The sequence below is a fragment of the Heterocephalus glaber genome, unplaced genomic scaffold (assembly GCF_053883595.1).
Source record: "Heterocephalus glaber isolate CG9 unplaced genomic scaffold, H.glaber_assembly_v1.0 deba00001523, whole genome shotgun sequence".
Classification (NCBI taxonomy): domain Eukaryota; kingdom Metazoa; phylum Chordata; class Mammalia; order Rodentia; family Bathyergidae; genus Heterocephalus; species Heterocephalus glaber.
The window spans coordinates 27,251,957-27,264,865 of NW_028258327.1; the positions used below are offsets into that span (position 1 = coordinate 27,251,957).

The following is a 12,909-nucleotide window of genomic DNA, read 5'->3' on the forward strand; positions in this document are numbered from 1 at the left end:
TGACCAACCCAAATACACCAAAAAGTGTGTTCCACAAATGCCCAGGGTAGACCACAAACAAAATCAGGTTTAAAACCCACCCTAACTGCCAGATTGACAACGAAAATACAATGGTATCTTAGTTTACAAAACTAAATTGTTTTATGATTTTAGGGAAGATGCCTGTGTTTATGTTTCTGTGGGGAACATGGCTGTGGTTGTGTTTGCCACCCAATGTGGAGTTTGCTAATGGAAGCAAAATTTTGCCAGACGCTTTTGTTTGCAACCAAATTGTTTGCAAACAGAAGTGTTCGTGAACCAGGGTATTACTGTAATTTAATACTGAATTAACAAGATATTATGGCTTGTGTCTTGATGTCCTCCCAAAGCCTCATGGAGTCATGGGCAGAGTTTTTTCTGGAATTAATTAATATTGCAATCCTAAACTCAAGAGGACTAGGATTGAGGGTGTAAGTGCTACCCGGCCTAAGTAATCTGCATAAAATAAAAGGGGCAGAAAGGCACTGTTGAGGGCCCCTCCCCTTTCCCTTGTTGCTTTTGCTGTCTTCCACTGCCATGAACTGTTTCCTTTCTGCCATGTGCCACTCTGCATTGGAGACAGCCAATCATAGACTGAAACCTCTACAAACGATGAACTAAATAAACTTTTCCCCCTTTAACTTCAGGTGTCAGGCATTTTGTCACAACAATGAGAAAAGTCAAGGGATATTTCAAAGCCATTCCACATTAGCACACAAGAATTTCAAAGGGGAAAAAAAATTACCTAACAAAAAGAAATATGTTGAGATAAAGAATATTGACTTATTATAAATGGTAAAAATGTCCCATTATTTTATGAACTGCTAAGAAAAAAAAAACCTGCCAATTAAAATGACACATTTTACAATTTCATTTATAATGAAAGAAAAAAATATAATTAAATATCACTTATTATCTATCACCATGATATACGCATGAAACAAAATACAAGCAAAATAAATTGGCTTAAAGTATTACTACAACTCTTTCACTTTTAAAATCTGATTCTTCTTGCTCAGTTTTGCATTTACAATTATCAGTGCACATTTCTCCATAGAATATGATTTTCTGTGTCACCAAGCATAAAAATGAATCCATAAGAGAAATAAAAAATTGGTACTGGGCTCTCAAGCTAGATCAGGAATTATGTATAGCCTGTCTCTGACTCCTGTTTCCAAAGGTTGTTAAATGATTGCAATTCCCTAACTTCCCAGCCCTTGCATCTTACCACAGCCAGACAGAACCTCATAACTAAAAGTGTAGTTGCCTTGTGTCTGAAATTTTATTCCCAGCTGCAGATACCTATACTGATATTAGTATAGACTTTGATATTTGTGTGTGATCAGATAATAGCAACTATTAACCCCTGGATAAGATGACTGTAAGACGCCACTGATTTTAAATTAAATTCCATTTTCAGAGATATTAAAATGTGAGGAGGAAATAGGTATCTTACAATCAGTGAAACTGTGGTATTATATGAGTAGATGACTTTAAACAATGAAGTATTATTATAGATATTTTTCACATCATAATTTCTAAAACTTGAAAGCAACCAAGATGCCCTTTAATGAGTAAATAAACGGTGGTATGGCTAGACAATGGAATATTATTCAGCACTAAAAAAGAAATGGGCTATCAAAACATGAAGAAAGTTTCGATGCATATTATTAAGTAACAGAAACCACTCTGAGACAGTTTCATACTGCATGATTACAACTATATGACATTCTGAAAAAGAAAATATTATGGAAACAGAAAAACTATTTGGTATGACACTGTAACAGTGGATATATGTCATAACAGATTTGTCCAAACCCATCAAATATGTAAGATCAAGACTGAATCCTACTGTAAATTATTGATTTTGAGTAATAATGATTGGTCAACATAGGTTTATCAATTCTAAAAACTGTTCCACTCTACTCGGGGATGCTGGTAACAGGGAAGGGTATGCTTGTTTGGGGACAGAAAGCATGTAGGAAATATCTGAACCTTGCTCTCAATTTTATTGGGAACCTAAAACTAGTCTTTTTAAAGAAGTAAAAAAAAATGTTTTTATATACAAGAGAATAAAAACAAAGTTTTTGCTCTTAGGATACCAAATTAAATGTCTGTCAAAAATTTCCAGCTTTCATCCTAACCTTTCAGGCTACAAAAAGTCACTTATTAAGGTATGTTTCCCTCAGTACTTGTATCAGTCCTTATTCTGCCAGAATTTTTTACTAACTTCCATTTAGAGACTCACACCATCTGGCTTCATCAATCATTTACTACTAAGAGCTGAACTGAAGTATATATGGAACTTAAGGAAAGCAAGAAATAAATTAATATAAGTTTGAGTTTTTACAATAAAGAACATTGACATAATTTTCTTCTTCAGTTAACCTTAACATTTACATATATATTAATATATATGTGTGTATATATATATGTGTTTATATATATTTATATACATATATACAGAGATGTTCAACGTTTTTTTTTAAATATCCAGAATTCAGAAACAATTCAGTGCTGTACAATAGGGAAAAGGAAATTCTATCAGCTAAAAATCAGCTAAATCTGTGTGAACTGACATAAAAATAAAGCCAAATTATATTGATAAGAAAAGTAATTTATACAATGTTTATAACATGTTCCTATTTGTATTATGTATGTATATATATTTGATATATTCACATATTTTTACAAATACATAGAAAAGACCTGCAAAGCAAGGTATAGCACAAACAATGATTATGGCACAATTGTTTATGTTTGCCTGTAAGCAGACACGATCTACATATTCTCATATGTAACCATATATAAATCCACAGAAAGGGGCCTGAGGCAAGGAATTGGGAGTGAGAAGTTAGAGAAAAAAGAAAATTTTGTTATTTTTATTCTAAATAGCTCAGTGACATTTGAACATGTGACTTCTGATATTAAATTTTATTTAAAAACAAAAATAAGTCACTCTATCACACAGTTGAAGCTTAGTCATTGAGAATATCAGTATCTTATGGCTAAAGATTTAAAAAAATGGATATCTATTTAATGTACAAACTTAGCTTGGAGAGTGGATAACATAAAGAATAAGACACAGTATCAGAAAACTCTACCAGGTCCTATTCCATGAGTAGTTCAGTTTATCGGGTCAATCACAATTGATAAATTCAAAGATCATTTTGCACTTCAACCAACTGATTAAAAATCATTGATCTTTCTTGTTACCCAACATTAACTCAAGGCCTAACATTATAAAATAAAATCATGGCATACTGGCGGCAGTCCTGCTTCTTGTAGGTACCTGGAGTTTTAGATTTACAACAAAAGCTATCCCATGTTTAAGAGAGAAATAGAAATCTGCTTGAACAATCATAAAAGAATAAATACTAAATAAGAAGGTGCAACCAAGTCAATGAAAGTTGACCATAAAGTATATTTAAGAGTACACCTAAAACATGCCAACAGTATACACAATTTACCTGGTGTTACAAGAAAGATTTAATAAGCTCCTTTATCTTCTTTTGTACTTAACCATACAAGCATATAGTGTGATAAAAAATATGGTGAATGTTCAATTTTTTAATTATAGTAAAAGACATACTGTCATTAATATCCCTCAAAATATTCCCCCTTGCTTCAAATACTTATTCCATCATTCCTACCACTTTCAATTACATCTTGTTCATGAAAGACTGAAAAACCAACACAATCCTTCAATCCTCCCTGTATCCCCCTGCAATGTGGCTTTGCAGGATCCTCCCATGACAAAATGGAATATTTTTGCCCTCCTCTTGAAATTGGTCTGGCTTTGTGACTTGTTCTGGGTACTGCACAGTAGCAAAAGGGATGGTCTGTAGTTCCTAGACTATACTACAGAAGTCAATGCTCTCTTGAGATCTTGGGACCTCTGCTTCCACCATGTGAACAAGCCTGAGCCAACCTGTGGGAGGAGGAAGAGACAGGTAGACAAGACCCTAGCAACCACTGCTCCAATACATGAGACAACCATGATTAACAAATCCAGTCCACATCTGATTTTGACTAACAGCAGATCTATGAGATAGGCCAGATAAGACCTGAATGTCCAGCTGTGTGCAGCCAAACTACTGGCCTGCAGACGTCATTGCTTTAAGCCACTAAGTTTTAGGAGTGTCTTATTAAGTATCAATAGAGGCTGCATTAGCTCTATAAGAAAGTAGGCCTTTTGAAGAAAATAAGGTAAAACATTGTTAACTATCAGATATAACATTGTTTATGCCAAAATATAACATTATCTGATTTTCTGCATGTGTATTTTTTTTATTTTTAGAATTTGGTGCCTATTTGTCATTTTTTTTTCGTACCGGGGGTCGAACTCAGGTCTTTGCGCTTGCGCAGCAGGCGGAGAAACCACTGAGCTAAAATCCCCGGCCCCCTATTTGTCATTTTTAAAATTTATTTTTATTAGTATATGCTTGCAGTATACAATGTTTACATTCCTTGTTTGGAGTTAGTACATTTAGCAAATCTTAATTCCTTTTTCATCCTCTTTCCCTCCCCTCCTCCATCCTTCCCTTAATCTTACTCCCTTTCCCATCTGAGAAAGATCTATCTTTCTTCTTCCTACTATCTAGCTTTTATTTTGCTCTTAATTTATATTTTGGGCTTCTAAAATAAACCATATGATATTTAAGCTTGTGTGGCTGGTTTATTTCACTTAATATTATGGTCTCAAGGTTCATCTACTTTCCTACAAATGATTCATTTATCTTTATTTAAGACACCATAGTACCACATTTTCTTCATCCATTCATGTGCTGATGAACATATAGGTTGCTTCTAAGATTTGGCTATTATGAATTGTGCTGCTGCTATACACGAGGATGCACGTATCACTGCAATATGATGTCTTTAATTTGGGGGGAAGATACCTAGAAGGGGAATAGTAAGGTCAAGTGGAATTTCTAGTTTTAGTTTTTGAGGAGTCTCCATACTGATTTTCATAATGTTTACATTCCCAAAAACAATGTAGAAGAGCTCCTTCTTCCCTGCAGCCTTGCCAGCATGTGTTATTATTTGATTTCTTCGTGGCCATCCTTTCTAGGATAAGATGGAATCTCATATGTATCTCTTTGTAATCAGGGGGGAAAAAGGTAGTAATTAAATTCAGCTCAAGAAGAAAATAGAACTATTTATCATAGTAAAGAAATCAGTTGACATTTAGCTCACTTAATCACAACCCTCACATACTAAGTAGAGGAGCCAGTATTTCAAACTCAGTCAGTCTGGTTCCAAAGCCCACATTCTTTATCACTTTATTAGACTGCCTCAGTAGGATAGAATGGATGCCAACAGGAAGAAAGGAAATTCAGATTGGCCATAAAAGGTGTCCAAACAAACCAAAAACAGATTTCATTGAGGAGATAGGTAATAGAAATCTAAGGAATCAAGCAAATGAAGAGAATAAAAAAGAGTTGTATACTAAAGAGGAAATGATAAGATGCATTTCTCATTCAGTCATGAATCTTGCCGATACGGTCACAGCAGTATAAACACTAAATTATGATCTGACCAAAAATTATACTATACCTCATGAAGATTCTGGAAGAAGTACACATACATGGAAGAAGACGTACAGTGTGTGCTGGGGAAAAGAAGGTAATAGAAAAGAGCTAAATTCTGTCTTTTAGTAGGAAAATTTTTATTAAGTTTGTGGGTACTGAGGACTGAATCCAAGGGCTTCACATTGAGCTATATCCCCAGCCCTTTTTATTTTGAGACAGAATCTCACTAAGTAACTAATATGCCCAGGCTGGGCTTGAACTTTCAGTCTTCCTGCTTCAGGTCTCAGAGTGCTGGGATTACAAGCATGCACCAGCTTGGGCTAATTAATCTTAATTGTAACTTGACTAGATTAAGAGACTCCTAGAGAGGTGACTGGATCATGGTGGTACTGTACTCATAAATGGATTAATCCACTGTTGTTCCCAGGTGAATGTGCTCTTATGTGATGGGGCCCAGATGGAGGTGGTGGGTCATTAGGTGGTGGTGGGGACTGCCTCTGGAGGGTGTAGCTCTCAGTACTCTTTCCAACTTGCTTTGCTTCTAGGCTGCTATGAACTAAGCAGTATGGCTCACCAAAACCCTTCTCTCATGATGTTTCTGGATTGTAGCCAGCTAACCATGGACTGAGACCTCTGAAACTGTGAGCCAAATATACCTCTCCTTCCTTTACATTTTGAGTGTCACGTATTCCCCAGCAACAGAAAAGCTAATACAGAAGCTAAAATAACAAGACCTAAGACATTTCAAAAGCAGGATAAGCATTTTATTTACTAATAAGATGACTAATTATCAAAAGAAATTGTTAAAAGAGTTGAAAATAGTTGCACATGGTGAAAAAAGCATGGATTTGGTGAAGGGTTAGGTAAGGAACTGTTATTTTTCACTTGTAAGATATTATATGACCTTTAATATTCTGTCTGATCTAATTTAAAACCTAATTCAAAATGAATTACATATTCTCACTAATGGATTAAATATATTCCTGTTAATAATTACACCCAGTGTTAAATGTGGTAGCTTGCACAAAATCAATCTGCTTAGTGTAAAACACAAAATTATTTTACAAAGAAAAAATTTTAAGTCTTCTACCATTCAAAAATTATTTAATGTTCTCCTCAAAATGTAGAAATTCATGAATAATTAATGTATTTGCTTAAAAGTCATTAATATCATTAAGACCTACTTTTTATGAAATACAATTGGATTTTTCCAAAAATCTTAGAAATTAGACAGTATAGGCATTGGGCCTTTTAAACTATCTTCTTACTAGAAGAACCACAGATAAAAGCCATATTTACTTTGATATCATGATTCAATTAAATAAAACCAATAGTTCAAAAGATATAGGAGGATATCTTTTCCTCCAGATGCTTATACCTGATAATGTAACTTGACTCATTCGCTTTCTGAATTATAACCATTTTGTATACTTTTGACACTGCCTAGACTGTTCTTTATCATCTCTAAACATGCTCTGACATTTCAAAAAGAAGATTAATTGTATTTAAATGTCTTAACTAAGATAATCTGGAAACCCAAACATATTAGGTTCTTTTTTTCCTGTTACATTTAGAAAACACAAAGTTTTATATCTACTTATTGTGTATTCAAAGTAGAAAAAATTCAAGAAAATTACTGCAAGAAGATTGCATTAATTATGTACTTTTAGTTTCAACTGTAATAGTTTATATAGCTAATGGCTGAACTGAAAGAAATCACTTCTATATGGAGTAGACTGGACACGTGGAAGAGAGACCACAGTACAGAGGTTCTAATAAAGAACAGTATATGGGCACTGGGTCCAAAAGTGAAGGCTTCAGAGAGGTCAAAAAGAGCTGGGACAGGAACAATGACATCTATTCACAAAATGGTTCCACCAGGTCTCACCCAAACACCGAGTGTTTTACATTTATAGCTGTCCCTGTGTCTGTTGGGAACATGACTGTGTCTTTCAGTGGCTTCATAATGCAGAGAAAGCCTCCAAAGATCCCCAGCTATTACCACACCAGACTGTGACATGTAATTTCTGTAAGTATCAAAGCAGTGAATTAATCCTATGCAATGAAGAAACTAATGTAGTATCCATTCAAGCCAGACTATATGCAATACAGGGATGTCCTGCCCTAACACATGGCTATGGCTTGTGTGTATATGTCTCCATTCCATTAAAGAACACATCATTGTAATTCTTTAGGAAAGTTTCAAAGAAAGGCATTATTTTTTGGCATAAAACTACAACAATGGAAGAAGCTACATTTCATTTATGTTCTTTATTCAATAATGGTTAAGTGAAATGTAAAATGGCATAATACTTAAAAGAGAAGCACCAGTCTAGTAAAACATGTTGGTTTAAAACGTAATTCCTGGGGCTGGGGATTTAGGTCAGTGGCGCCGCTGTCTGCTTCGCAAGCACAAGGTCCTAATTTCAATCCTCGGTACCAAAAAAAAAAAAAAAAAAGTAGCTAAAACATAACTCCATCATGGACTACCTCTGTGTGCTACACAGCAAGTTCTTAAACTCACTGGTTTTCATGTTTGTCAGAAGAGGACAGCACCATCTCATGGGCCTTTGTCAAAAGGGCTTGGAAACATTAGTGCCAAATATGACTGACACCAGGCTCTAGAGACACACTCTAGGTTCAAATCCTGGTGTGTGGACTTAACTTCATTAATATTCAGGTCCTTCATCTATAAAATGGTGCTAATGAATTTACTTGATAAAGCTGTTGTGAGAATTTAACAGTCCATAAGTCTTCACAATACAGTACTAAAGACTAGGTGGATACACACATGGATCATCTCTTAATCATCTCAGCAACCTTACAAGGTATGATTATGAATAAATAGGAGTGGTTTTTACTTCAGCTACTTGGGCAAAAGTAGTAGCTATGTTAAATTATGAAAGTCTGCAGTTTATTGTATGACTCCAACTAGGAATATTTTCACCTTAAAAGAGAAGCATCTTTTCTCTAACCAATATTATGTATTTTATTAGTCAAAATTGCTATATGTCAAGTCTTGGAAACTAAAATTCAAAGTGGGTTAAACTTAAAATGAGATTAAATGAAAGAATTCTAGAGAAGCTCATTAATCAACAAAAGATTAAAAGATAAGAGTAATCCAGGGCCTGAGTCACCCACAGACAGTGCAGCTCTGTCTCCCCATAAAAAATTCCCAGAAGTTAGAATGATTGGGGTGGCATCACATGCCCACATTCTGAGATCATGGAGGTTAGTGACATAGCTCCCTCAGGACCACATGGAGTGAGTTAAAAGTAGTAGTCATGGTAATATGCTCCATGAGGGAAATAAGGGACCAAGACTTGGTAAGAAGAGTATTGACAGAGACATGCACTACAATTCTAAGCTAAAACTTTGAATTTACCTCTAACTGAAACACTCAAGAATAGGAATTTGCAACATAAATCATAGACGTAGATTCAAATTACACATGGTGGGTAAATTTCTAGAGTCAGCAAGTTAACTTCTTTAGATGCCTAATATGTTAGTTTCCTAAAGAAATATTTGGCTAGAATCTTTAAAATACTTTATTTCAGAAATTATGTACAGAATGCTAAGTGAAATCTACCTTAATACATCTGCAGAAGGCAGTTTTCAAAAATTGAAAACAGCGATGGACATTTGTTCCTCAATAAAGGAGTGAATAAAGTGAAACAGAAGCCCATTTACATGGCCCATGAAAAAACAATATTCACACAATGGAATGTAACTTCAAAAACATTGTACATGCCTGAGATTTTCAAGAGATCTTTTCCTCATCCTTAAGAAACATTTCCCACTCCGTTCATCAACAGATAGCCTCCAGCAATATAATGGCAATACAGCACAGTATACAGACACTAGCTTGGTGAAGACAGAGAAGCAAGGTACTTTCCTTAGTAACAATTATAATACTTAGCATAACAATAATATATATTATTACTTAGTAATAATAGTAATAAACATTTATGCAATGTGGACAATGTTATTACTTAGTAATAATGTTCTAGTATTGTACATAGTTGATGATATTACTTGATAGCAATAATGTATATTCACACAATGGACTGCTACTGTGCAGTGAGAAAGGAATTAACTACTGACATAAGCTACAACATGAATGTATCTCACTAACATTAGGTAAAACAAAAGAAGGCAAACACAGCAGAATATATATTCTGATTTCTTTTATACAAAGCCCCAGAATATGTAAAACTAACAGCAATTAGAAAGTGGCTGAGTTTGGAGCGGGGAGAATAGATTTGCAGGATGAGATAAGAGGTTTCCAAGTGTGATGAAATTGTTCTATATCTTGTTTTGGATAGTGGTTACATGGACTGTCAAAAACCTATCAAATGAACACTGTGCATTTTGTTCCACATAAATTACATCACAAGGAAAACATGTGGTTTTAAATGTAACTGTTCAAGGAAAAGTTATTTGCCAGAGTAATTTTTTTGAATTCCAAATGATATATACTTTAGACAGAACAAGTCCTTTGATATTTAAAATTTCCAGTCACAAATAAGTATTTATAGATTTATGATTTTCAGAGCTAAAAGAAAGGAGACCAAACATCTCAGTTTGCTGTAGTCATTCCAGTGTAGGTTTGATACTATAGCACACTGTAATTGGTAAATATCCTGATTTACAAGCAGGCCTAACAGTCACTTTAGCCAAAGGGAAATTTAGATATTATGTAGTACAATGAGCTCTTTCACCTTTTCATTTCAACCCACATTTACTAACCACCTATAATATAGCTAAACACAGTTCCCTTCTTCGTGCCAGCTCTTCATATTGTTTCTCTGTCTTTACCCCCCAAATATAAAATGGCTAGCTGGATTGTCCCTAAACATAAAATTTACACCTGAGGACAAACTAAATATAGAAGAAATCAATGAGAATTTTTTCCTAAAAGAAAAGTATATGAATAGCTTATGAAAAAGTTAAAATTTTCTGACCTATGAAAAACAAAGCACATGAAGACATTCACAAATATTAAATAAAGAAAACCTTTACCTGCAGCTCTATAAAGTATTTTAGGTTCAAAAAATATACAAGGGTTTTTATCCTCTATGCATGACAGAAGAAGTCCCTTGGCCTGAAAAGGGCTTCTGGGTATAACAACCTGCAAAAACAGATTTTTTAAAGACAATTTTAGTGAGAATGCATCCCATTAAAATCTTTTATAAGTGCTGATTTTAAATAATCAATTATGACTAATTAAAAATAGTAATCTATTTATTGTAGCCTAATTACCATTTATTATGAAGTTTACATATTGCTCCTCCAAAATTCCTTTTGTTCAACAAATATTTAGAGGATGCCTTCCATTCTGACAATGAAGACATTATTCCTCTCTTAAGGAGCTAACTTACCTATATAAAACTTTAAAACTTACAAAGACCAGGGCCGGGGATTTAGCTCAGTGGTTCCGGAGCCTGCCTCAAAAGCGCGCAGTCCTAAGTTCGATCCCCAGAACCAAAAAAAGACTTACAAAGAGCATATATTAAAGCCAAAAGAATTATCAATACCTGTATATACCTATAAAGTAATTTCTTCTAATACTATACTATACTCTCAAAATTCATACAACTTTCATTTTTTATTGTATTATGTATTGTGCCAAAAATCTCCTTCCTTCCCATGAAAAAATATAGTCTTCATTTCATTCCAACTGAATTTCATGATCCATCCACTACATTGCCTCCTTCTTGCAGAATAAAAAGAAAAGTGTGAATATTTCATACTCCAGGTGACAAAAAAGGACTCCAGGACCATTTGTTTTGTTTTGTAGTACTACAGATTGAGCCAAAGGTTCTAACCTACATCCATTTTTTTTATCCACTTTGTTTATTTTGAGACAGAGTCTTGATAAGTTGCCCAGACTGGCCTTGAACTTGCAGTCCTCATGCCTCAGTCTCCTGAATGAATTACAGGCATCTTCCACTATTCAGGACCTTTTTGAGAATGAGGGTGCAGATATGGAAGGTGATAATAACAGCAGGAAGTGGAGATGTTAATTTAGCCAAACACTATGTAAATTAACTCATCTACTGTTCATAGTAAGCTCAAAAGTTATCTGTCATTATTTTTCCATTTAAAAAGAGACTGGAACTTAAAGAGATACCAAGAACCTTGGTCAAGATCAATTGTTTGCTAGACAAGGGATTTTCACCCAATTTTGATTGATGCTAAAACACAAGCAGCATTTAACTTACCATACCACTTCAAGTCACACGATTGAGGCTAATTTTAGTAACGATAAAAGAATTTCTACAAAGACAAGTATTACACAAAAAGAATTCTTAAAATAAGCCTAATTTGTCACAAAAACTCAAATAAGATTCCTTGAAACAAACCACTAGGAATTCAAAGTCATTTTTATCCGATTTTCATTGAAGGAATTTTATTTAAAAAATAAAAGAGCTGCACAAATCTATTCTGCCTTCTGTACATGAAATTCTGAACAACTTATAACTATATCAATGACTTTAACTTGTATTCCTGCTTTTTAGTTTCTTTTTATTCACTTTTTCTTATTTTATTGGTACATTTTAGGTATACAATATAATGACATACATCATTGGAAATTTGCACCTTTACATAATCTCTCTTGGTTCTTATTTTCCCCCTTCCCCTACCCTCCCTTCAACCCCTCCATCCCTCCCTATTTACAAAGACTTTGTTTCCATTTTTTCCTTTTCTCATATTAATTTCATTCCCTTCTTTCCTTTCCCCTACCCCTCCCACTTCCCCTTCCCCTTCGCCCCTTTTCTTGCTATTTCATATTATCTATTATACCTTTTAGTCCTTATTTACACTTTCAGTTTCTCACACTAGAGAAACTACTCAGTTTTTACACCTGTGTCCTATTTATATCACTTAAGAGTATCGCCTCACTGTGCATCCATTTAGCTATAAATGTCCCTAATTTTTCATTTTTTATGGCTGAGTAGTACTCCATTTTATTTTTTTAAAAAAAACACATCTTCTTTATCCAGTTTCCAGTTGATGGCCACTAAGGCTGTTTCCAGGCTTTAGCTATTACAAACTGTGCTGCTATGAACATGGGTGCACATATATCACTGTGGTATGATTCTATTAATTCTTTGGGGAAGATACCCAGCAGGGGAATAGCGGAGTCAAATGGAACTTCCAGTCCTGGTCCTTTGAGTTATTTCCATACTGATTTCCACAGTGCTTGCACCAGTCTACACTCCCACCAGCAGTGGAGCAGGGTTTCTCTTTCCCCACAGCCCCACCAGCATTTGTTATTGGTTGATTTCATGATAGCAGCCATTCTTTCTGGGGTGAGGTGGAATCTTAGCCTTGGTTTCATTTGCATCTCTCA

At 34.6% G+C, this 12,909-nt stretch overlaps 1 protein-coding gene across 9 annotated transcripts in view; it reads right to left on the bottom strand.

Moving 5' to 3' along the window:
* Positions 1-12,909, bottom strand: part of Bckdhb (branched chain keto acid dehydrogenase E1 subunit beta) — a 184,869-nt gene that overhangs the window by 131,701 nt on the left and 40,259 nt on the right. For 8 of the 9 annotated variants that reach the window (XR_015441572.1, XR_015441570.1, XR_015441571.1 and 5 more), the window contains exon 6: positions 10,575-10,683. The exons of the other annotated variant lie outside the window; for it this stretch is intronic. Coding sequence is in view for 5 of the 8 variants with exons in the window: in XM_087188129.1 (XP_087044255.1) it covers positions 10,575-10,683 (109 nt within the window). In the remaining 3 variants the exon portion in view is untranslated. The remainder of the gene's footprint in view (positions 1-10,574; positions 10,684-12,909) is intronic. 9 annotated transcript variants of the gene reach the window in all.